General features: G+C 41.9%; 1 protein-coding gene across 1 annotated transcript in view; it reads left to right on the forward strand.

The window, feature by feature from the left end:
• The window catches only part of LOC115082055 (atrial natriuretic peptide-converting enzyme-like), a gene marked incomplete at its 5' end in the record, with an annotated part of 217,134 nt that overhangs the window by 183,999 nt on the left and 6,688 nt on the right, over positions 1–26,447 (forward strand). Inside the window, one exon of the mRNA XM_029586317.1 lies at positions 9,354–9,476. Within this exon, the coding sequence (XP_029442177.1) occupies positions 9,354–9,476 (123 nt within the window). The remainder of the gene's footprint in view (positions 1–9,353; positions 9,477–26,447) is intronic.

Here is a 26,447-nt window from a genome sequence, read left to right on the forward strand (position 1 = left end):
ACCTTTGATATCCATAGCTTCCGATTTAGTGAGATTTAGTTTCAAGCCAGAAAAGGAGCCAAAAGTATGAATTAAATGTAACAAGATAGGTAAAGACACCCTGGCATTAGAAATGAGCATCAACATATCATCAGCGAAAAGCATCATTTTTTGTTCTATCGAACCAGTAATCACTCCAGGTACTTCTGAAGAATTGTTAATGGTACGTATAAGAGGTTCTAATGACAAAATGTATAATAGGGGGGACAGGGGACATCCCTGCCGGGTTCCCCTGCCCAGCGTAAATATGGCTGAGGTGGAGTTGTTAACACAAATAAATGCTCGTGGGTCACTGTATAACAGCATAATAGCATTTAAAAAAGGGCCAGCAAATCCGAACCTCTGTAATACAGTAAATAAGTACTGCCATGCCACTCTATCAAACGCTTTTTCAGCGTCGAAGCTGACCAATAGAGGATCTGGCATACCTTGGATTTGGCAACTATCCAATGCCACCAATAAGCGTCTAATATTGGAAATAGGTTTACGGCCATGAACGAAGCCCGTCTGTTCCTTAGAAATCAAGTCTGGTAATATAAACTTTAGTCTGTTGGCTAATATTTTCGCAAAAATTTTTACATCTTGATTCAATAAAGATATTGGTCTATATGAACCAGGATCTGTGGAATCCCGACCAGGTTTTGGTAATACTGTAATAGCCGCCACCTTCATGGTTTCAGGCAATGTATTATGTGATATCATATGATTAAATAAGTCAGTGAGAGAGGGTACAATATGAGATATAATGGATTTATAGAACAACGAGTTGATGCCATCTGGACCAGGGGACTTATGTAATTTGAGGTCCTTTATAACCTGTGTGATCTCAACTGAGGTGATAGGACGATTCAGACTCTCCCGTTGTTGTGCTGAGATTTGGGGCAGTAGCAATTTGTCCAAAAAAGCATCCTGATTACTAACATTGGGTTCATCTGCAGTATATAAATGTTTATAAAAATCCTGAAATATTTGGCCTATTTCGGGAGTAGAAACAGCCAAGGTGCCATCCGAACGTTTAATAGAAGTAATATATTTAGATGCCTGTTTAGCCTTAGTGAGGCGAGCCAGAAGTCGCCCCGGTTTATTACCGTGCTCAAACAACTTATGTTTAAAAGCAAACATATTTCCAGTCGCCTTTTGGTGAATTATATCATTAAGGATTTTCTGGGCTTGTCGGAATCTATCACGCCAAATAGGTGTATTATGGGCATTCCACTGCTTTTTGTAATATGCTAATTTGGCTTCCAGGGTCAATATCTGTTTATTTTGCTTTCTTTTGTATTGGATGACATACTTAAGGATGTCACCACGTAGAACGGCTTTGGCTGCCTCCCAAAACAGCGTGGGCTGATCCTTATGGATCTGATTGAATTCCTCATAGTGCTGCCATCTCTCCTCCAAATATTTTGCAAAATTTGGATCTGTGGCCAGCCATTCCGGCATCCGCCATTGAAAAAGGGAAGGTAACATAGAGTTAGCACCTACTACACAACTGACTGAGCAGTGGTCAGATATCACCAGCGGACCAATAGCTGAACAGTCTATCAAAGAAAAAAATGACTCAGAGAGCAGAATATAGTCAATCCTAGTTTTAGTGGAGTGCGCCCTAGCATAATGTGTATAGTCCCTCTCCATTGGGTGAAGGGCCCTCCAACTATCCACTAATTGCAAAGCAGAACACAAAAATGGTAAACCTTTATCCGGACCCATAGCCGAGATTGGGCTAGAGGAGCTTCTATCCAACGTGTAGTCCATGAGGCAATTAAAATCTCCTGCTACCATCAAGGAATGTGGCCCAAATTCCAATAGTTTAGTAACTAAATTAGTAAAAAAGGAATGTTGATATTTATTAGGGCCATAGATTGATGCTAGTGTGACTAATTTTCCAAAAAGGTAACCTTGGATAATGACTACCCGCCCCTCCTCATCCTGCCACTGGGTGGTCAGCTGAAAGGAGACAGATTTGTGAATGAGGATAGCCACGCCATTTCGCTTATGTGTGCCTGAGGAAAAGTAAATTTGGTTGAAACCCTTTTTATGCTTGAGTTTAAGATGTTCATGATCTAACAGGTGGGTTTCCTGTAAAAAGAGGATCTCACCTTTAGATTTGTGGCAATGTGCCAGAACCTTTTCTCGCTTAATAGGCGAGCCCATACCCGCTACATTCCAAGTCATATACTTCACTTTAGGACTCATGATGGCAGCATTATACGGAGAGACAGCCGAGGTAAATTAACAAAACAGTTTTGTCCCATCAGGTGGCCAAAATCAAGAAAATGTGAACATAGCCTTTCCCATAGAAACAGATAATACCTGCGGAAGGAGATTACTTGAAATACACAAAATGGAATTGCAGCCAACAGAGAGGTTAACATGAGAACATATGCTCTTCCCCACAACATGACAACACATCGAAAGAAAAAGCAAATAGTTATCTGGTCATCAAGGTGCCCACCCTCCCCCCTATCCCCCCTCCCCCACCCCATCCCAAACCCATCCCCCTGTGTCCAAACACCATCTAAGGTACTCTCGATAGTGAGAGCAGGAGTCATAATGTGAGTGTTCAGGTGGCAGGCCCATACCAAAAAGAAAAAAGTGGTAATAGGTCATGACCATACCAGTAAATCCCAGTGTAACCAAAGTAGCTTACAAGAGCTAAACATGCACTGAAAAATGATTAGCAATCATCCGCTAGAACATCAGGAACTTCAACAGTCAGCCGACCGGTATAGAGTTCATGCTGGCTCCTTGGGGAGAATGTTTTGAACATATTTTTGAGCGTCGGGTAAGGTTTCAAATACCCGTGTCTGCCTGTCATTCCAGATACGAAGCTTCGCAGGATATTGTAATGCGAACCGTATTTGTTTCTCTGCCAGCTGTGAGCAAATGGGGCTGAACTCCTTGCGTTTGGCGGCAATACGCGCTGAAAAATCTTGAAAAATGCGTACCTGCACATTCTGTATCTGCAGCGTCGGGATTTTGCGGGAAAGTTGCCAGATTCGTTGTTTATCTTGAAAATTAAAGATCCTGGCTATTACTACTCGGGGCCGTCTGTTTTCCGCCGAACGCGCCCCAAGTCGGTGTGCTCTCTCGATTTGTAAGGAGGCCAAGTCAGAGTCTTTGAGGGCCTCAGGGAGCCACTTGGTGAGGTAAGCCACGAGCTCGCTGTCTGGAACCGACTCCGGAATGCCAACAAAGCACAAATTGTTGCGGCGAGATCGGTTCTCCAGTTCATCTATTTTGTCTTCCTGAGATTGGATTAACTTTTCCAATTTAAGCATTTTGCCTTCCTTCGCCAAAGCGTCATCCTCAGCTGCAGACATCCGCAGCTCCAGCGTATCAATGCGAGGAGGTAATTCCAAAAACGCCGCTTGCATAGTATTCAGTTGTTCCGATATTTTATCCAACTTGATGGACAAAGCTTCAGTTACTGCCGCTGTTACTGCCGCCGATAACGCCGTCAGAGCGGCCTCGTTAGACAAGTCTGGAGTTCCCTTTTCCGCGCCGGCCGCCATTTTGTCTTCGGCTGTTTTCGGTTTTTCCTTATCTTTTTTGGCCACTTTAGCTGGCATTGTCGCGGGCGATTTATGCATGTAGCGGTCGATATTCATATGATCTAGCTCTGTAGGATTTGAAAAATTCAAAACGTGCACGGATGAAGGCTGATATGGATGGATTCAGCGGCCTGCCACCTGGAGCCGAGCTAGTTGCGACCAGCCCCGATCACCACATCACGTGACTCCCGATAGTTGATGTTTAATTATGTTTCAGAAGATAGATTTTTTTCTGGATCATTCTTTGAGTACTTGAAAATTTTAATATAATAGACATTTTGGCCAGGTAATGGAACATAGACTAAAGCCCATGATTTTTCCAGGATAATGGGAGTTTTGATATATTGGAACTTTGAATAAAAGGTACTCTGACTGGAAAATCATACTGTCACAGGAAGAAGCCCATCAGTCAATTTTGGTCACTGATTCTCCAAAAAGATACAGCAGAAATAGAATTGACCGCATCATTCTTCAAAATGCATTATGGCATTAACACACGCATTAAGGCGTTTTCGCATGTGTAAAATGCCTTAACGCATGCAATAAGCACCATAAGGCATGGTGCGATGCAAATTTTTAAAAGGGGAGGGATTGGGGAGGAGGCGGGGGTGGGATTTCTGCAAAAGTGGGCTGGCTTCGCAAAGTGCAAAGCCATAACACACAATTTTGCAAAATTAACATTGAAAATAACTACCCTTTGTTCAATAGTGCACGCTGGCCGATGCCAGTACTCAAAATGGCGCCGATCGCCTTTGCCCTCACTATGTCACAGTTACCGATGGTCGGCCCCTGTGACATAGTGAGGGCAAAGGCGATTTGAGGGCAAAGGCGATCGGCGCCATTTTGAGTACTGGCATCGGACGGCCGGCGTGCAGGAGGTCGCTCCCAGACCCCCGCTGGACTTTTGGCAAGTCTTGTGGGGGTCAGTAGGCCCCCTCCAAGCTGGCCAAAAGTCCCTGGGGGTCCAACGGGGGTCCCGGAGCGACCTCCTGCACTCCGATGCCAGTACTCAAAATGGCGCTGATAGCCTTTGCCCATACGATGTCACAGGGGCTACCGGTGCCATTGGTGAGCCCCTGTCACATGGTAGAGAGCACAACATGGCGCCGATGACCATGTGACAGGGGCTGACCAATGGCACCGGTAGCCCCTGTTACAAAGGCTATCGGCGCCATGATGAAACCAGCACCGAGGGTGTGAGAGTGCAAGGAATGGCTCCCGGACTCCCTGCTGGATCACCAGGGAGTTTTGGTAAGTCTTGGGGAGGTCATGAGGGTAGGGGGTTGTAGTTAATTTTAATTTTAGCTGGGACACGATTAGAAATCGCCGTATTAACGCATCGGGGCGCCATACGGCCGAATGCAATGTATCTGCTCCCCAACAAATCCGAATCACGAATGCAACGTATGGCGTCCCTCTGCACATCCCTAGGGTTTATCACACTATGTGGCAAACTTACCATGCAGTGCGATAATACTGATGTGGTGCAGTAACTCCCAAATTTCCCTAAACACACCCCTTTTTCTTAGCGCAGGCGTTTATCACTACATTATTAAAACTTTTTGATGAATCTAGGGGTGAATTAGAAAAGATTCAGAGAAGGGCGACCAAAATGATAAAAGGGATTGAACAATTCCCCTATGAGGAAAGACTAAAAAGGATTTTGCTTTATTCATTTATAAAATGTATAACCCGCTGATCTACAAATCTCAGCAAGGCACTAATCAACATACATAGTAATATCTCAGTACAGCAAACAAGACAACACTCATGTATACAATTACATTACTTATTGTGATGCCCCCGAAACTGAAGTCCTTGCACATTATCCTAGTTTCTTAGCTTGAGAACAACAAACTCATCCCTCAAACCAAAATCCTTATCCTGATGAGAAAACCAGACTCACTACAATAAGAGATTAGGTAGCAAAGACCGAAGAGAAGAGGTACATCTTCAGTTGTTTTCTGAACTTTATTAGGTCATTCTCACTTTTTAAAGCCTCAAGGCGATCATTCCAAAGAACAGGTCTACCACCCCAAAACTACTTTCTGTGACTCTTTAGATCTTATTCACTTATGGGATGGTACCTCCAATAGATGTTTCTTGGAGGAACATAACTTATAGGAAGGACAGTAGTGGGCCACTTTATCTGAAAACATTGAGGAACCAGGGCATGAATGGCTTTAGAGACACAGACTAAAATTTTAAATCTTATGCACCAAAACACTAGTAACCAATGAAGGCTATCCAATACTGGAAAGATATGGTCACACACAGAGCACCCTGAAATTAAGCGAGCTACCGAAGTTGTAAAGCCTTCACAATAGGAAAACAGAATTGCAATAATCTAATGAAGAAAGTATAAGTGATTGGGTCACCAAACAAAAGTTAGGAGCCTGCAAGATAGCTTTAGAGATCTTAATCGAAGTTTAAAAAATGAGTTCCAGATTGAATGTGAGGTCAGAGCAAGAAGGTAGAATAAATTACGATCCCCAAATCCCTAACTTGTACTTAATAGGAACCAGAACCAGTCCCACATCTAGAATACACTGCAAGGGGATAGTCTATTTTTTGACAAGTGAGAAACATCATCTCTATTTTGTTGATATTCCATACCAGTTTATTACTGGAAATCCAGTTCTTAATTAATGCCACACAGCCAGAGAGTTTAGTTATAGCAGTTTCAAATGATGACTCAACTGGGAAATAAAATTGGATGTCATCTGTATATAACTTAAAGGAGACATCCAATTGTGACAGAAGCTCACATAACAGTAATAAGTAGATGTTTAATAACAAAGGGGAAAGTGCAGAACCCTGTGGGACACCTGTGGACAAAGTGAAAGAGCTTGAGCTAGCATCCCCAATAATAGTCCTATAGAAACGATTTATAAAGAAAAAGGAGAACCAGGATCAGACTGTAGTGGAGATTCCAATAGACTCCAGCCTATTCAGTAAGATTAGGTGGTCCAAAATGTCGAAAGCTGCTAATAGAGCTAAGAAAACCTAACAGATAATAAACCCCCAAATCAAAGCCCTGAAGGATCAAATCAAACAGAAAGAAGAAGAATTTCGTGCTTTGTCGAGCCTGAAAACCAAATCAGGAATCATGTAATTTCCTGTTTGATGAAAGAAATTCATGAAACTGATCTAAAACTACTTTCTCAATCACCTTCATCAAGAATGGAAGGTTGGAGATCAGTCGTAGGGGCTAAGATGGTCAAGGAGGAGTGGAAAGACATCAACCGTATGTCTAACAGCCCCTTCTACAGTTGAGCCTTCAGAACGTATAAGCTTTGACAACCAGGATTCATGAAGTTGACCTTTTTCAATATGGACTTTTCAGCTTGGAGAAGAGACAGCTGAGGCGAGATATGTCTATAAAATAATGAACGGAATGGAATGGGTGAACATAAATTGGCTGTTTACACTTTCAAAAAGTACAAAGAACTAAGCAGCATGGAATCTATTAACCTTCTGAGATCCTACCAGGTACTAATGACCTGGATTGGCCACTGTTAGAAACAGGATACTGGGCTTGATAGACCTCTGATCTGACCCGGTAAGGCGAATCTTATGTTCTATCTATGGCAGATATGGTTGTGGTAGTAATGTGGGGGAGGGGGAACAGAGATGCAGGGAAAGCATGGAGGGGAAGGGGTTGGATGAAAGGCAAGTTATATTTCATTTGTGTCATTTTTAGTCTTGAGTTCTGAATTGGAATAACACGTATGTAATGCATCACTTCAAATAGTGTTTCTGTTGGTGCTAGATTTGCAAAAATAAAGATTTTGAATTACAAAACAAGTGGAGAAAGCATGGAGAGGCATTGCTTCAACAATGCTTTGCTACAAATATTTCTAGAAGGGGGTGGCGGAACTTTTACATTACATATTGTTCTATTTATCTTCTTTGACAATTCACTTAAGAAGTTTCATTTATATCAATTTCCCAACAAGAGTCTGTCATTAGATTTATATAATCTGACTACTTGATAACTAGACTATGTGACTAGGACATTACAACTTGCTCAGAACACTTACTCAAACTGTCTTCAGAATGAAGTGTGGGTCTGTTGTGGCAATTAGCACTCTTGGAATGTTGGCAAGCATTTCATTCCTGCTCAACCCCTTCCCCTCCTCCCATATTTCACAGCACAGGACATGAGGTAGTGCTGAGGGGAAGAAATGTAAAACTCCCTACAAGTTCCCTAACCCCACCCCCTGTTGAACATGAGAAGGGGGTAATACTACAATTCCTTTTCTTTCCTCGCAAAATGTCACAGAGCACTGAAGCGTGGAATAGCTTAGCCAAGAGGCTGCCCTGGGAAAAGAGAATTCTTAGATATTTATTACATAATGTAATTTCTGTGGCTAATTGCTCAATATTATTAATGCCTCTGCATTAACAATGTGTCTCCAATTATTTTAAATAAACATGATTACAACAGTATGACAAAAACCTGTGGTAATTTTACTATATAAAAGGTAACCTACACTGAGTGGCAGTTACAACCTAAACAATAAGCAAGAAGGTAACCTGTATGGAGCAGCAGCTGCAACCCTAAAAAGAAGGTGAGGAAGTAGCCTGCACAAAGTGGCAGTTACATCCCCAACATCTTGCTGGGTAGACTGGATGGGTCATTTTGGGCTTTATCTGCCATTATGTACTACGATACTATGTCTTGTTCCAGGCCAAACTGTACTGTGTGTGGTTGTGTAGGGGAAAGAATGGGGAGGAGCTATTAGAATGGAGGGTTTGGCAAAGTTCTATAGTCTTTGACCACCTCCCACATTAAAGCAATGGGGACTTGGTGAGCTTCATACTCCAAAAATAATGACCCAATAGTTCTAGTTTTTTTTTTGTTTTTTTTTTAACTCATCTGAGATATGCCTATATTTTTCCTGCAATCCAGATTTAATGACTTTTTAATCCCTTCCCTAGATGGACAAAAATGGACCCCTTTTGCATATTTCTTTCCATTTTTCCATATGTCGGAAAGCATAGAAAAGAATGAATATTGCCTCTGTGAAAGTATACGTTTTCATTTCTCTGTAAAGCATTTCAATTTTTCTTCCTTTCACCGTCCCATGTGGTCATTCTAAAGCCTCTTACTGCTACCATAAGTATGATGATGACAGGTTTGACCATTAGCTAAATATCTGTCAACTTTTTTTTTTCTCAAGTCTCATAGTCTACTTGCAAAACTGACAAAAGGTATCAAATTTTCCAAAGTGTTTCTCCATAGATACAGATCAGGAAAAACCCTTTTTAAAAAAAAATGTGACTAAATCTGTTAAGGCAGAGCCATCATGCATGGGGCTGTTTCCTTCTGGAAGAATAAGGAAAGGGGGTCTTTTTCAGTGCTTGAAAAGCACCTTTCTAAAATGTTCTTTTTTTTATTTTTTTCTCCTGTGGCTACAAAAGGAAGGTTTGTTTACAGTCTGGCACTACGAAGATAATATGTAGGGCAGAAGATATTCTGAAGTAAGATGGAAGGTTGTCCCATGCTGCATCTGGATATGCTCTGCAAAGGCCAAAACATTTGGATGGAGCTCATGAACCATTACAAAGTTTCATTCGCTTGGCTCATCATAATTTATTACTGGCTAAAATGCACAAGGATTAAACAACTAGCATTGAAATGTTTGTCAAGTTGTGATTTTTGGAGACAGGAAAGACACCAATAATGCTTGGACATATATTACAGCTGTTACTGCTTAGTATTTGGATTCACAACAAAACGTTTCTTGATTTCAGGGGACCTTCCGTGACACAAACCATTGAAGATCACGACCGGCTGCAACACCAGAACTGGCTCCATCTGCGCGCCAACTGGAAGAACAAAAATGCTTCTACGTTTCACGAGCTTCTCGTAAAAGGGTAAGTAGGACAGCTAGAACATGTAAGATAACTTGAGGCCTTAAGAGACATGCAAATGAATGATTTTTACATAAAAATGCACAAACTGTGAATAATTGGGGCAGCACGGATTATACAGGAGGTGGATTTTAAAACTTGTGAAAAAATTCCATTGTTCAATAAATGCAAAACTGTTCAAGTGAAACCCTGCAAAATTGAGGAAAGCTGAGGGCTTTTAGGTATGTACCAAATTTTTGTGAACATATGTGAGGTAAGTGCAGCAGTTTAGATCAAGGACACTCAAAATGTGGAGAAAAATATTTGTTTTCTCTGGTTCCTTTGTGTTTCTAACCAATCCAAGGGAGCACTTATTATCCTAGTAGCTTGTAAGAAAGTAAGAAATTAAATGTATAACAGAAAAGTTCCAAATCTAAGTTGCCATAATTCTTCACTTCTGACTGATAGACATTTTGTTGCTGTATTTAAAGCCTGGTGGCACCCTAGATCAGGGGTGGGTAAACTACAGCCTGTGGGCCAAATCTAGCCCATCACCATGTTTCTTGCAGCCCACCTACCTCTTTAAAATTTACATTATGGACCGGATTTTAAGAGGTACGCCCAATTTTATGACATGCACGTGCAGCCGCGCGCATGTTATAAAATCCAGGGTTGGCGCGCGCAAGGGGGTACACAGCCTTCCTCCGTTCCCTCCGAGACCGCTCTGAAATCAGAGCGGCCTCGGAGGGAACTTTCCTTCTGCCCCCCACCTTCCCCTACCTAACCTGCTCCCCAGCCCTACCTAACCCCCCCCCTTACCTTTATCTTATAAGTTGAGCCTGCCTCCGGACAGGCGAAGATTATGTGCGCTGGCCGACGGCCCGACCATGATCCCGGGCACAGCGGCAAATGGCCGCTGTGCTTGGAGGCCCCACCCCTTTTTTCAAGCCCCGGGCATACGTGCATCCCGGGGCTTGCGCATGTCGCTAGGCCTATGCAAAATAGGCTCGGCGCGCACAGGAGCGGGTTTTCGCGGTTACGCGCATAACCCTTTAAAAATCCGCCCCTATGTGTGGCCTGCACCATGTGTCAGGCATGTAGGCCAGAGCACGTGCTGGTGGGGGTCCCACCCCTGCCAGCAAGAATAGGACCTGTCCGGTACCGTGGTGCCATGGAGTGACATGCTGGCAGGGTTCCCACCTTCTTCCTGCAAAAACAAGCCCTGCATGGTGATGGGCCTGAAGTTGACCTGCCAGCGGGCTTCCAGCATCCAGCCAGAAGGAAGAAGACGATGATGCTGGCAGGAAAGGTGAGTTACATGGTGGGAAGAGAAGGGAAGGAGTAAGAGTAAGGGAAGGGATTGGGTGAGGATGGGAGTAACTGAGAGGGGAGAGAAAGAAACGGAATGAAAGGGGGAGGGAGAGAGAAGGGAAGGGAGTGAACAGGGATAGGGAGAGGGGGGTGTGAGCGAGAGAGAAGGGAGTAAGTGGGGAAGGGAGAGGATATGTGTGACTGAGAAGGAAGGGAGAGAGTAGGAGAGGGAGAGTGACTGAGAAAGAAAGGAGTAAGTGGGGGAGGGAGAGTGACAGAGGGAAGGGACTGAGAGGGGGAGGGAGAGGGTGTGTGTGACTGAGAAGGAAGACAATAGGGGAGGGAGAGTGAAAAGGGGAAAAAGTGCATGGGAAGGAGGGAGCCTGATTGAGAGAGAAGGGAGTGGGAAGGAGGGAGGCTGACAGAGGGAAGGGAAGTGAATTGAGTGGCTGGGTGAGTGACACAAAGAGAAGGGAGTGAGGAGTGAATGACAGAGGGAAAGGAAGAGGATGAGGGGTGTGAGGGGATTGAGTGGGAGGGTGAGTGACTGAAAGGGGAGGGAAGGGGTGAATGACTGAGGAGGTGAGTGGAGGGGAGGGGTGAAACTGAAAAGTGAGAATGAAAGAAGGTAGTGAGAAGAGAGAGTAGAAGAGTCTGTGAGTGTGTGTGTGTATGTATGAGAGAGAAAGGAGAAAGTGTGTGTCCCCCACCTCCCCTCCATTAATTCATTATAATCTCAGGGTGACTGGAAATCAAAAGTTCATAGGCATGGGGGGGGGCTATGTTTATCTTTATTACTTTTAATAATTGGGTGTTTGATATGTCTGCTGTTTTGAAATATTTAATTGATTTTTGGGAAATGTTTAGCCTTTGTATCCTTATTGTTCTTAATTATTATATGTTGTATTCTTAATGTTCTGAAATATTTTTATTAATATCCCATGATTGTTTTTATAATTTCTGGATTTTGTTTTATGGGAAATGGTGATATTTCATTGTTATTATTGATATTATTTGCGTTATTGCACTGGCGGTTTAGTTTTTTGCCTGCTTAATACTTTATGGCTTCTTTGTTCTTATTTGGTGAGAATCTGTCTGTATTGTGCATTTGTGATTGAGGAGAAGTAGTAAGCTAGTCGGGAAAATGCTTTGTATCTCTTGGGTTGAAGGTCTTGCTGATTTTTGGTAGATGCTGGGATCCATGATTAAAGGGGCTCCTCGGGTGCTAAAAATGATGGAGCTTAAGCCTGCTGGATGCTGAAATGCCTGCAGCAAGTACTGAGGGTTTGGTTATCGTGTCAAGGAGCTCCAAGGGGGATCCACCCCGGCCTTCATTGCGGTCGATAACTTGTAATGTGGCCCCAGCACAAAAAGGTTTGCCCACCCCTGCCCTAGATTTGTCACAGCAGTGCCCATCCATTGAAGGGCTAGAGAGTCCTGTCTCATCTCTCTAAGCTTGGTTATGCAGCTACTTTGGGGCAGGTTTGTTCAGAGCAACCTCGGAGGGAACTTTTCAACCGCTCCCCCCCACCTTCCCTTCCCTTATCTAACCCACCCCCCAGCCCTAACTAAATCCCCCTGCCTACCTTTGTTTCAAAAGTCACGCTTGCCTGAGGCAGGCGTAACTTGCGCGCAAACCTCCGGCACGGCCGCAGTGCCAGAGGACTCTGAAACGCCCCCGGCCCGCTGCCACCCTCCGGCCCTGCCCATGGACCATCACCGCCCCGAGACCGCCCATTTCTGAAAGCCCCGGGACATACGCGCGTCCCGGGGCTTGCGCGTGCCGCTGAGCCTATGCAAGATAGGCTCGGCGCGCGCAGGGGCAGCTTTTCAGGGGGTTACGCGCGTAACCCTTTGAAAGTCTACCCCTTTATGTTTTGTTTTGGCTTTGTTTTACTGTATTGTGTGCTGATATGATAATGGTGGGGGTGGAAGGGGAATAGAACAAGGAGCTAAGAGTAACAGATAAGAATGAGAGAAAAAATGTGTGAGGCTTGCTGGGCAGACTGGATGGGCCATTCGGTCTTCTTCTGCCGTCATTTCTATGTTTCATTTCTATGTTTCTATGATATGTTTAGATTTTTTTTTATTGCTGTTTGAGTGTATTTTATGTGTGTATTTTCTGTTACCTGCTGAGACTTATGGATCATGGGTTAGAAATTTTATAAATTAAACAATTAATTAATAATATAAATAGAACATTTTAGAATAAATTTAAAGTTATATGTATATTTATTATATCAATTAACTGTTAGCAAATAGGATAAAAACATGTATATTTGTAGGAACATTTTTAACTGAAAATTGTCCTCCCTCTACACGAATAAAGCAGTGCCTGATTTAGGATTTTGCCACCAGTAGGCATTATTATTGCTGTTGCTGCCCTTCCCCTTCCCCTTTCAAGAAATAACAGAGCAGAAGGATTAAGGCCCAGTCTTCTTTGCTCTGCTCTGTCTGCTCCAGGCTCACCTCTTCCCCTCAGGTCCCTGAATGACAGGAGGAGAGGGGCTTTTCTTGTCTCCCTGCTGTGTGCTCTGGCCTCCTCTTGTTCCCTGCACAGGACAGAAGGGGAGGGGCTGCAACGGGGAGTAGAGCAGTTTTTCCTTTGCTCTGTTCTTTGCAGTCTCACCCCTCTCCTCCTGTTCTCTGCACTGGGAGGGGAGGGGCTGGAGCAGGAAGCAGAAGGCTGTTCTCTGTTGAGTGAGATTCAGCACAGTTGGGATGCAGCAAATCTTGCAATCCACCCTAGATTGTTGCTGTCCTAGGCACAGGCCTGAATTGTTTAATGGGGTAAAACAAACATGTTGGATAAATGAGCCGTTCCTTGGTTTGCTTATTTCACTGCCAAACTGCATCATTTAAAAAGTGCTAAGAGGTATAAAAAGAAAAGTTGCTCACTTGCCAGTGTCTGAAGCAAATTCAGTGGTGCGCTGGAGGGCACTCCTGGGATCCACTCATTAAATGAAAACCCAAAAGGCCAGATTTATTGCAGGATGTTTCCCATTTTCAAACTGCCCACCTAAGGGCAAGGCCCACAGGTACTTCTTTTCCATTGCATGTGTCAAAGAGGAAGTATGCATGCATTGACCAGTTAAAAATGAGTTACAAGGTCCACAGACACAAAGTGCCTGCCAACGTTTGACCTGCTTGTTTGTGTAGGTACAATTTCCATGCTGAAAAATGTGCATGGGTTTGAAACTACGATCTAAGTGTTCATTTACAATCCTAATCAAAACACAGCCCTTCCCCTCAGGAATGCCTCCCTTCCAGAAGGCTAAAAGTGCGCTTGCTATGAGATCCCACTCTGCTTTTAGCCAGACCGAGTAAGGGAAAGTTTCAGACTTTAGCTGGGGAAATACTTGGATGAATAACTTTGAAAATTGTCCCCCCAGAAGTGTGCTTAATTTTTCTTACATTAACAGGCCAGTATTATATTTTGTACATTTTAACACCTATTGTTTTTCACTACACGAATAGTAGATAATGAGCTAATTAGCATACATTTGAATCTCCGTAATTAGCATAGAAACATAGAAATGACAGCAGAAAAAGACCAAATGGCCCATCCAATCTGCCCAGCAAGCTCCCAAACTTATTTTCTCATACTTATCTGTTTCACCGACCACCAAGTTCAGGACCCTTATTGGTAACTGTTTGATTCGAATTTCCTGCCACCCCTCTGCTGTTGATGCAGAGAGTAATGTTGGAGTTGCATCAAAGATGAAGCTTAAGGCTTAATGGTTAAGGGTAGTAACTGCCGCATCAAGCAAGTTACCCCGATGCTTGTTTACCTAGACTGCACAGATCAGTGCCTTGTTGGATGTTGTCTGAATGTAAATCCTCTTTTCCACATTTCCCCCTGCTGTTGAAGCAGAGAACAACGCTGTATATGCATTCAAAGTGAAGTATCGGGCTTAATTGGTTTAGGGTAGTAACCGCCACAATAAGCAAGCTACCCCCATGCTTATATGTTTATCCAGACTGTGTAGTTAAGTTCAGTCCTTGTTCATTGTCTGAATGCAAATCCTCTTTTCCACATGTCCCCTTGCCGTTGAAGCAGAGAGAAATGTTGGAGTTGCATTAACCATGGGAAGGCTTATTGAGTAAGGGTAATAATCACCAGGTAGTAGCCACCCCCATGCCTCTTCTCTTCATTCCCATCTTCTAGCCTTTATGGATCCACAGTGTTTATCCCATGCCCCTTTGAAATCCTTCACAGTTTTAGTCTTCACCACTTCCTCCAGAAGGGCATTCCAGGCATCCACCACCCTCTCCATGGAAAATAGATTTTACTCCAACATTAATGCAAACTAGCGAATGTGAGTTAATACTTCTTTTAAAGAATGTGTGTTAACACTTCTTTTAAAGCATATCCTATGTTTAAAAAACTATCAAAGAGGCTTTGCTTTTTTCAGCAAAACTTGCATAAATCTCCTTTACACACATTTGTAGATCAACTCCGGCTCTGGACAGGGCAATACCTTATCAGACTTCTTTCATTATTCATGAGCCTCATTCTTCTTTTATGGATAATTGGTTACCTTTAAGACTTTGCCAAAATCTGGAATTGGGGCAGAAGAAACACAAAGAGTAGGATCCCGAAGAGTAGATAGATTCCATGCTGCTTAATCCAGGGATAAGAAGTGGATTTCTGCAACTCCACCTTAACCTTTTAGATCCTGCTCATTGAAGGAATTATTTCCTGATACCCCTTTTTACATATCTTAGTTAACTAGACCCAAATATGGTATAAATATGGTATAAAAACATTTACAAGTAATTAAAAGTATATGAAAAAATGTTCCAATTGTGGAAAGTTGGTATCTAAAAGGTTAATGATTTTCCTCCAGGAACTTGTCCAAACCTTTTTTTTTTTTTTTTTTTTTTAACACAACTACACTAATAGCTTTCACCACATCCTCTGGCAATGACTTCCAGAGCTTAATTATGCAGAGTAAAAAAATATTTTCTCATATTAGTTTTAAATGTATTATCTAGTGTTTTCAATGTGTGTCTCCTAGTCTTTTTGTATTCTTTGAATGAAAAAACAACTGATTATGGTTTACTTGTGCCATTCCACTCATTATTTTATAGGTTTTCTATCATATCTTCCCTCAGCATTCTCTTCTCCAGGCCGTAGAGTCCTAGCCTCTTTAGCCTTTCTTCATAGGGGAATCATTCCATACCCTTTATCATTTTGATCACTGGTTAAAAGACAGGAAACAGAGAGTAAGATTAAATGGACAATTTTCTCAGTGGAAAAGGGTATACAGTGGAGTGCCTCAAGGATCTGTACTAGGACCCATGCTTTTCAATGTATTTATAAATGATTTATTTATTTATTTATTTATTATTTTTATATACCGATCTTCTTGCATGGGATACAAATCAAACCGGTTTACAGTGAAACAATAACCTTGCATGAAAGCGTTACATAGAACATGAATCATTGAGTAAACTTTGAATAAAACATTAAGAATATAGAACATAAGGTAAACGTTACAATAAATTAGAATTATATTAAATATAATATAGTATTAGACAGTGGATAGCATTGAGCAGATAGGGCTAGAACGGGCCAAATATAAGCAGATACAGAAAAAAAAAACAAAATACATGGAACTTGCTAAGTTAGGTGCAGTAACATGGGGATGTGTGAAGCTTAATCAAAGAAGCTTGATGAGAGCCTTGCTTAAGAACTGGATAAACTGTTTGTTGGATGCATTATGAGCTATACTTGCTGGAATACAGTGAGTGAGGTAATTAAATTTGCAGATGATACAAAATTATTCAGAGTAGTTAAATCACAAGCGGATTGTGATAAATTGCAGGAGGACCTTATGAGACTGGAAAATTGGGCATCCAAATGGCAGATGAAGTTTAATGTGGATAGGTGCAGGGTGATGCATGTAGGGAAAGATAACCCATGCTGTGGTTGCATGATGTTAGCTTCCATAGTAGGGGCTACTGCCCAAGAGAGAGATCTAGGCTTCATGGTGTGCTGCGGCAGTCAAAAAAGCAAACAGATGTTAGGAGTTATTGGGAAGGGAATGGTGAATGAAGCGGAGGATGCCGTAGTGCCTCTGTATCACTCCATGGTGAGACTGCACCTTAGATACTGTGTGCAGTTCTGGTCGCTGCATCTCAAGAACAATATGGCTGTGATGGAGAGTGTACAGAGAGGGGCGATCAAACTGATAGAGGGAATGGAACTACTCCCCTATGGGGAGGGACTAGGGTGGGTGGGGCTGTTTGGTTTGGAGGGGAGATGACTGGGGGGAATATGATGGAGGTCTTTGAAATCATGAGAGGTCTGGAACCTCTAGATGCGAATTGGTTATTTGCTCTTTTGGATAGTGGAGGTACTTGGGGGCACTCCATGAAGTTGGTATGTGGCACATTTTGAGCTGATCGGGAAAAATTCTTTCACTCAATGCACAATTGGACTCTGGAATTTGTTGCTGGGAATGTAGTTGGTGCAGTTGGTGTGGCTGGGTTTAGGAAGGGTTTGGATATGTTCTTGGAGGAGAAGTCCATTACCTGCTATTAATCAAGTTGACTTAGAGAGTGGCCACTGCTATTGCTGGCATTGATAGTATGGAATGTACTTAGTTTTTGGGTGCTTACCAAGTACTTATAGCCTGGATTGGCCACTTTGGAGGCAGGATGCTGGGCTTGATGGACCCTTGGTTTGACCCAGTGTGGCAATTTCTTATGTTCTTACCTTTTCTAATTCTGCTATATCTTTTTTGAGATGCAGTGACCAGAACTACACCCAATACTCAAGATGAGGTCACAACATGGAGAGATATAGAGACAATATAATATTCTCTATTTTATTCTCCATTCCTTTCCTAATAATTCTTAGCATTCAGTCTGCTTTCTTGGTTGCTGCTGCATAACGAAGATTCCAACATATTTTCAATGATGATGATGCCTAGATCTTTTTCCTGAATGATGGTGATTCCTTGCATTGTGTAGCTATAATTTGGGTTTCTTTTCCTGAGTGCATCACTTTGCACTTGTACACATTAAATTTCATTTGCATGCCCAGTCTCCAGTTTTGCAAGGTCCTCTTGCAATTTCTCACAATCCTCTTGTGATTTAACATTGAATAATTTTGTGTCATTTGCAGATTTGATCACCTCACTTATTCCCATTTCCAAGTCATTTATTAAAAAGTAGTGGTCCCAGAACAGATCTCTTGGGCACTCCACTGTTCACTTTTCTCCATTGGGAAAATTTACCATTTAATCCTATTCTATCTTTTAACCAGCTGGTTTTCTGGAGGTCAAGTTTATGTTGAGTATTAATCTCTTGCTGCAAACTTCCTAAACTCTTCTTTTAGGGTGCATTGGAATAATTAAGGATTATACCATCCAGCAATCTATTTGCATCTGAACAGTTAGCATTTTTCTGTGCAAAACCATGTTGTTTCATGACTCTTTGAATGTGGGAATTTAGTTGAAAATCAATTAAACTAAATTGTGATGTGCTGTTATTTTATAATATTAGAGTGAAGATCTCTTTTATGGAAGATATCTATAATCCCAGCATGCTTTATGTTGAAAAGAATGTTGATGTTTTCTTGATTCATTTGTTCCAGGATTTCATTTCTAGAATTTCATTTTAGCGATTTAGAGCAATAATACATCTTTGTGTTGCTTTTAGAGCCAGACCTTGTTGCCAATTTTTCCTGTCCCGGAACTTTTCCTGCCAAGTGATTAATCTAAAAAAACAGAGATTGTCTAAATTTTCCATCTTTGATGTCTGCAAAATAGCTATTCACTTCTCTGCTATATCATTTTTATTGAACAATTTAAGATCATATTAAGGCTAGTTAATGATTCATGAGTAGTCAAGAGCTTTGAACTTGCAGCTACAAGATTTTGTATCAGATTACCTTTGAGTTTGTTCATTCCAATTTATTTCAATGATCTCAGCTAACAAATTAATTTATCTGATGTGTGAATCTCAATTTAGAATGGCTTCAGGCTTTTAAAAAAAAAGTGCTCGGCTTAACTACGTTAAAGGTTTGTGAGTACTCTGGACAATGGGGTTTAATCGTGTGCTTTAGTTTGCCTCCTTTTGGATTTAGGCTATATTTTTTCTATTGAGAAGTCCTTTATTACTTTGTGTATCTCATGTTTATTTCCAGGTGTAGTTTTGCATTTATTCATTTTTAGCAAGGTTTAAGGTTCCTAAGTGTTTTCTACATCCTGTAACCCGGACATTAAAATTTAAGTTAATGCCCAGCTTTTTAAACATATAGTTCTCCTCTGTTATGAACAGTATATAGTCATATGAATGTATGTGTTGATATATAGATATAGGAGCTCGATATTTAGCCATTGGCAATCTGGCAAAATTAACAAGATACACTTTTCTGGCTAACTTATACTAGATATTCAGTGGCACGGCTGCACCACTGAATATACCTGGCTATCTTAAAGTTAGCCAGATAAGTGTTATGAGTCCAATATTCAGGAAGTTGGTTATTGGAGAAGTTATCTGGCTAAAGTTAGCTGGATAACTTGTCCCAGGAAAAACATCCTGCTGAATATATTTTCCTAAAGTTATCTAATTCACTCTAGCCAGATAACTAAAAAGCCTAACCAGCCTTGTTTGAAAATAACTGGTAAGGTTATTTAGTTACAGTATTTGGCTTTGTGTGGGAGAAGTTTAGCTAGATAAGTGGCAAGATTGAGACTTATTCAACTAAGTTAGCCAGATAAATTAGACCTGCTATTGAGCAGATCTAAAATTAGCCAGATATAATTATCCAGGTATATTCAGCGGCACAACTGTACACTTGAAATCCTGCCTATGTTAGTCAGATAAGCTTATTCAGCTAAGTTCCCTAACTGGCTAGGTTTTCAAAATCTTCCTCCAGGTGCTTAAGACTTTTGGACATAGGTCTATTTTCTATATGTCAAACAAGAAATTCAAAGCAATGTCTAATGTAATCTGCAACTGTTGTGAGCCATTTTTCTGCCACAATAAGACTCTAATGAACAACAATGAGCTTGAAAAGGTTTTATCTGATGAAAGAGGTGGCTCGTTCCGGGATCCAAGCCTTTCTGAAATTCTGTGGGCTGTAATCCCCTACAATAAGATGGGACTCCAGTGCATACAGATTTCTTTCATGCATATTCAGTGTGAATAACCTGGGGCTGTGGCATCCCCTGGGCCAGGTTTGAGAAGCCCTGCTCTAGTACTAACATTCAAAGTTTGCAAAAGGAGTTCTATTTATTTATTTATTGGCTGTTCTGCTGCATCTAGTCGCGTTCCCATTCTCATGCTGCAGTGCTTGTTTCCAAGTTCATTGTAGATGTCGCAGACAGTTCAGCAAATCCCAAACGTATATTTTCAAGGGTATGACATTACATGTGGAATGGAAAGAAAAGATCTTCCTGCTTTCCTAGACTCCTAGCTTTCCCTTTGCCAGGTGGCTTGTAATTCTCCCCCAGTGAAGCTGCTGCACACATTCCTTGTTCTCCGGATGAATAGGATTTGCTTTGAGGATCACTTTCATTTCCACTTATGGTCCAAGGTCTTTTGCCATCTTGCCTGAACTGGAAATAACTACCCCAGTTGACACTGTAATATAAAGCAGAATCGAAGAACTGAATTTTGTTCTAGGCTGTCATTAAGTGAAGTAAGAGCTTAGTGAAACGTTTGTCAGCTTTACAGTGATTAAGAAAAAATGATTTTCTGCCCTGTAAATTAATTACAGGAGCATCTTTTCGCTCCTCTTTCCCCATCCAATCGTTTTATTTTATTTTGACAGTTTCTAATTTTTTGAAGCAAGGTAAATATAATATTCATTTGATTATGCTCTATAATACTTTCCCCTTTGACAATTATTTATTCAGAGGCAATGATTGAAGGATCTTAGAGCAAAAAGCAGGCTTCCACTTCCCTTCTCAGCAAAGAAAAACTTGAATTTGGGCTAAAATGTCAAAGTATTTCAGTTATTGGAATCCTGGACATAACTCCAAACATCTGAGGGCAGAGCGGGTTAGAAGTCAAAAGTGAATGCAGTATGGCTTTTGTTTATATATTGCATATTAATGAATATGCATACTGTTTAATACTTTAAAATATCTTTAAACTACTGCAAGGTACTGTAGCTACTGTAGAGGTCTGAGCCCCAGTCTCACCTAACTCTGAAGCCACAGGCATCATGAAGCAGGGAATGAGCCAAGTGAGCAGTGACCTAGTTGAACAGTAACATTTTAAGATGCAGCTGTGCACTTTCAGATGTTATGTGCCCCTTTGAATAATAGCAAATCTACAGAATGCCATTTCAAAAATTCATATGTAATCCTGCTCAAAAACTGGGGAATTTCTGTCTGCCTTTAGAGTGCGGTAGTTACCCTCTACTGCTTTACATTTACCATAGCTAATTAAGGTGGATGATTCAGTAGTACAGGATAGCAATTACTTGCTTTTTCCTATAAGTAAGTATATGGGGAGAGATGACCTCTAGAGAGAGTACAACCCTGATATATAAGCCTGAGTGTGTGGGTAGTGGTGGGGGTTTCAGAGGCAGGTGTATGGAGGCCAAGGGAGCAGGACCCATCCCTAGGTTCTGAGAGGATGGGTCCAGTCTACAAACGGCCTCTCTTTTTGCTATAAAGGCAGCTTGCCAAGGAACAGTCCCAAGGTACAGATGCCTAGCCTATTAGCTAGAACCCTAGGAGGATCAATGGACAGAACCATTTAACAGATGAAATCCCTTATGTTGATGGAGTTAAGGCTTCAATTGTATAACACCTGGTTTTGTCATGAAGGTCAAACTTTTGTTTTGATTACTAAAGCTGCCGTGGTTCTGATGCCTCTGTTGCTATAAGGTTTTAGGATATGTTTATCCAAGGCTGTTTGTGAATACCTCAGCAGTTACCATACTGCGACTATTTTGTAATTACTGCTACTTTTTACTGCTGATAATCCCAGAAGAGAACTAAAAGTTGGAAGTATAGCTATGCAGTGATGTACTACAGGGTGTGAAAGGGGGGTGGTTTGCCTCATGCAACAACAGGGGGAGGGGTGCCATTGCTACCAGCATATAGGAAGGTCCCACGGCAGTGCAGAGAAGGAACGTGCTGGCAGCATTCACACTCCTTGCCAGCAAAAATGAGGTCCTGCTGCAGATTAAGAGGACCTGTGGTGCCGCTCGTATTTTCCTCGAGTTGGCAGCAGATTAAGAGGCCTTGCTGTGCAGCCTGCAGCCAAAGAATCGGTCTAAAATGTGGGTGAGAAAGCAAGAGACTGGCCCTGTGAGAGTTAGTGGCAGTGTATGAGAGGGGGTGTTTATGAGAGGGAACTTGCATGTGTGTGTATGAGAGTGTGAGAGTGTGTGCGTGCGTGCCTGTGCATGTGTTTGAGAGGGTGTGTGTGTATATAAGTGGGTCTATGTATGTGTCTGTGAGTGCCTGTGTATGACAGAGGAAGTGTGTGTGTCTCTCTCTCACACACACACACACACACACACACGCTCCCTCTGTCTCTCACCCGGCGTGTATCTGTATGTAGAGATGTGCAGACCAAAAGTTTATGTTCATAAGTCCATAAGTCGAAAGGGGGGGTCAATTTCGGTCAATATGGACATATGGAGAATTCCATAAGTTGAGTCTATGTCCATACATGCAAATAAAAATTTAAACCCCTCACCCTCCTTAATCCCCCCCCCCCAAGACTTACCAAAACTCCCTGGTGGTACAGCAGGGAGTCAGGACGCCATTTCTGAACTCCTTTGCGAGGAGTACGTGACGTCGGCGTCACGTCGGAGTGACGCGGCGTCACGTGATTCCCCGCGCGTTTGCTCCGGGACCCTCGTTGCACCCAAAAGGAACTTTTGGCCAGCTTGGGGGGGCCCCAAGCTGGCCAAAAGTTCCTTTTGGGTGCAACGAGGGTCCCGGAGCGAACGCGCGGGGAATCACGTGACGCCGCGTCACTCCGACGTGACGCCGACATCACGTACTCCTCGCAAAGGAGTTCAGAAATGGCGTCCTGACTCCCTGCTGTACCACCAGGGAGTTTTGGTAAGTCTTGGGGGGGGGATTAAGGAGGGTGAGGGGTTTAAATTTTTATTTAGGATCAACAATCGCGATTTCCAACGTATTCAATATAGCTATGTTGAATAAGTTGGAAATCCGATCGTTTTCGCCTCATCACTTTTTTAAGTTAAAAAAAAAATAAGTTGCGTTTTACATTTATTTATTTATTTATTTTATTTATTTATTTGTATTTTTCTATACCGGCATTCACGGAGTTCGTATCATGTCGGTTTACATAAAACAAGGGGTGAGAAATACATTATAACGTAAATAACTAATAACATAAGAGTATACATTAAAAAGTAAAACAAGTGCATGGAAGAAAAAAAGTTACAATAAAACGGGGTCATTCTAATTGGGATTAGAGTTAGAGGAAAGATAAACAGTTTAACGAGAAGTAAAACATTGTAATGATTGGTAGATAGAGACTGTTTCAGTTTAATAGGAAATGATCAGTAATGCTGCATTTGATGGTAGTGAATCTTTAAGGGTCCGGAAATGCTTTCATGAACAGCCATGTTTTCAGTCTTTTCCTGAAGGTTTGAAGACATGGTTCCTGTCTTAGTTCTAGGGGGATGGAGTTCCACAGTGGGGGACCTGCTGTGGAGAAGGCCCGATCTCTCAATGTTATATGTTGGGTGGTATTGTTGTGTGGTACCTGTAGATATTCTCTATATGCTTCTCTGATGGGTCTGTTGGAGGAGTGTTTTTTAAGAGCTATTTGTAGATGGAGTGGAGCCAGTCCATGAATATTCTTGTAGATTGTGGTGAGGGATTTATGAATTATTCTGTAGTGGATTGGTAACCAGTGTAGGTCTTTAAGGACTGGTGTAATGTGATCTCTTCTTCTTTTGTTTGTTAGAATTCTTGCTGCGGTGTTCTGTATCATTTGGAGCGGTTTAGTATGTGATGATGGGATGCCTAGTAGGATGGAGTTGCAGTAATCAATTTTCGCAAATATTATTGCTTGGAGCACTGTTCTATAATCATGGAAGTGAAATAGGGGTTTTATTCTTTTTAATACGTGCAGTTTGTGGAAGCAGTCTTTGGTTGTTTGGTTGATAAACGATTTCAAATTTAGCCTGTTGTCTATGGAGACTCCTAAATCTCTTACTTTTGAGGTTTGCAAGTTGGCTGGCGGATTTGTAGTGATTTTGCAGTTATCTGGAGAGATTAGAATGAATTCACTTTTTGATTGGTTTAGGATTAGATTTAAGCTGGATAAGAGCTCGTTAATTTCTTGAAAGCAATTTTCCCAAAGTTCTAGCGCTTTAGTGATGGATTCTTTGATAGGGATCACAATCTGGACGTCGTCGGCAAATATGAAGTGTTTTAGGTTCAATTTGTTTAGCAGTTGGCAAAGCGGGAGAAGGTATAAGTTGAAAAGTGTTGGTGAGAGAGAGGAACCCTGAGGAACTCCTTGTGATGATGGGTATCTGGAGGATTCTTTGTTGTGAATTTTAACTTTGAAACCTCTGTTTTCTAGGAATGTTTTGAACCATGTTAGTGCTGATCCTGCAATACCGATGTTCGCTAGTTGATTTAGTAATATGGCATGGTTCACAGTATCGAACGCTGCCGATAGATCCAATAAGATCAGTAGGAAGGCCTGTCCTTTATCGAGGCCCAAAATAATGTAGTCAGTCAGTGAGATGAGAAGGGATTCGGTGCTTGAGGCTTTTCTAAAACCGAATTGAGTGGGGAAGAGAATTTTGTGTTCTTCTATGTAATCTGCTAGTTGTGTGTTAACTAGTTTCTCCATCACCTTGGCAATGAAAGGCAGATTTGAGATTGGACGGAAGTTGTTAGGATCTTTGGGGTCCAAGTTAGGCTTCTTAAGTAGCGGTTTGATGGATGCTATTTTGAGGTCGTCTGGGTAGAAACCCTGGATGAATGAGCAGTTTATAATGTCTGCTAGGGTTTTGGTTATGGTGTCCGGGATTAGCAGTAGTAATTTAGACGGAATCTGGTCTAGTGGATGCGATGAGGGTTTCATTTTCTTAAGAAGTGTTTGGATCTCTGAGGAGGAGGTGAGTTCAAGAGATTGGAGGGAGATGTCTTTATCATGCAGAATGTAATTGCTGGTTGGTGTGCCGGTATTATGCTTTATTTGTGTTAGTAGGTTGGTGATTTTATTACTGAAGAAGAGTGCCAGCTCATCAGCTTTTGTTTGAGCTTGGTTAGGTGGTATGTCAGGAGGGTTTGCCTGAGTTAGATTGGAGACAAATGTGAATAGCGCTTTGGAATCGAATATAATGTTATGAATCTTGTGTGCATAGAAGTCCCTTTTTGTTTTTAAAGTGGAGCTCTTGTATGATTGGAGGGCGAGTTTGTATGTAGAGAGTGTGGAGGGGGAAGGGGCTTTACGCCATTTACTTTCTTTTTGACGCAGGTCGAGTTTGAGGTTTTTAAGTTCATTTGTAAACCATGGCTGCCTTTTTGACGCACCTTGTTTGACTTTTTTTGTTATCCACGGACATAGTTTGTTTGCCACGGTTTCTGTTATGGAGGACCAGGAGTTAACGGCTGCATTGGGTGATGTGAAGTCCATGTGTGAAAGTTCCGTGATTAGATGATTGCTGAGTTCATCAGAGGCGCATACTTTTCTGTAGAGAAATGAGTGTTGTGGGGCGTGATTATTGTTTATTTGGGTCATTGAGAGGGTGGTGGAGATTAAAGAGTGGTCTGACCAGGGAACTTTTTTGTAAGTGGGATGTACTGAATGTGTTATACCTGAGTTCACAAAGATAAGGTCCAGTGTGTGACCTGCCTTGTGGGTAGGTTCATTGATTATTTGTTTGAATCCCATTGCAGACATGGCTGTAAGAATGGTTTCGCAGCTGGTTGAGAGTGTGGGGTTATCAACGTGCAAGTTGAAATCTCCTAGGATTATCGTTGGGAAGTCTGGTTTTAGATAAGATGCTAGGATTTCTAGGAAGGGTGATGGGTCCGTTTCTAGAAGTCCTGGAGGGGCATATATTAGAAGGATTTGTAGTGAGTCTGATTTGAAGAGACCTGTTTCTAATTTCGAGTCAGATTTGATTGGGTGATGAGTGAATCTAAGATCTTTCTTAGCTGCTAAGAGAATGCCCCCACCTTTTTTTCTGTCGTGGGATTGAGAAAAAGTCGTATGTCTGAGTAGGTAGTTGATTAATTAAAGCTATATCTGTAGATTTAAACCACGTTTCTGTTATAGCACATAAGTCCGGGTTTGTATCTAGGAGAAGATCATTTAAAATTAGTGATTTCTTGGATAGTGATTGAGCATTAAATAATATCAATGAGAACAGAGTGAATCCTAGAAGTTGTGTGATTGGAGTAATCATGATGGGGATAAGTGATTTGTAGGTGCGTTGATTGTAGATTATGTTTGATTTTCCTGTGAGTAGCGTTCTGTGATGGAGAATCGGTATTGGGAGACCGTGGTACATTGTTTGCATTGTTAGGAGCGAAAGTGGTGTTAGATGGTATTAGCTGAGATGAATGCTGGAGAGGCTGGATGCTGGGGAGATGAATGCTGGAGAGGCTGGAAGAATGCTGGATTGGCCGGATGAATGCTGGAGTGGCCTGATGAATGCTGGAGTGGCTGTATGAATGCTGGAGAGGTTGGTCGAAAGCTGGG

The sequence above is a fragment of the Rhinatrema bivittatum genome, unplaced genomic scaffold (assembly GCF_901001135.1).
Source record: "Rhinatrema bivittatum unplaced genomic scaffold, aRhiBiv1.1, whole genome shotgun sequence".
Classification (NCBI taxonomy): Eukaryota; Metazoa; Chordata; class Amphibia; order Gymnophiona; family Rhinatrematidae; genus Rhinatrema; species Rhinatrema bivittatum.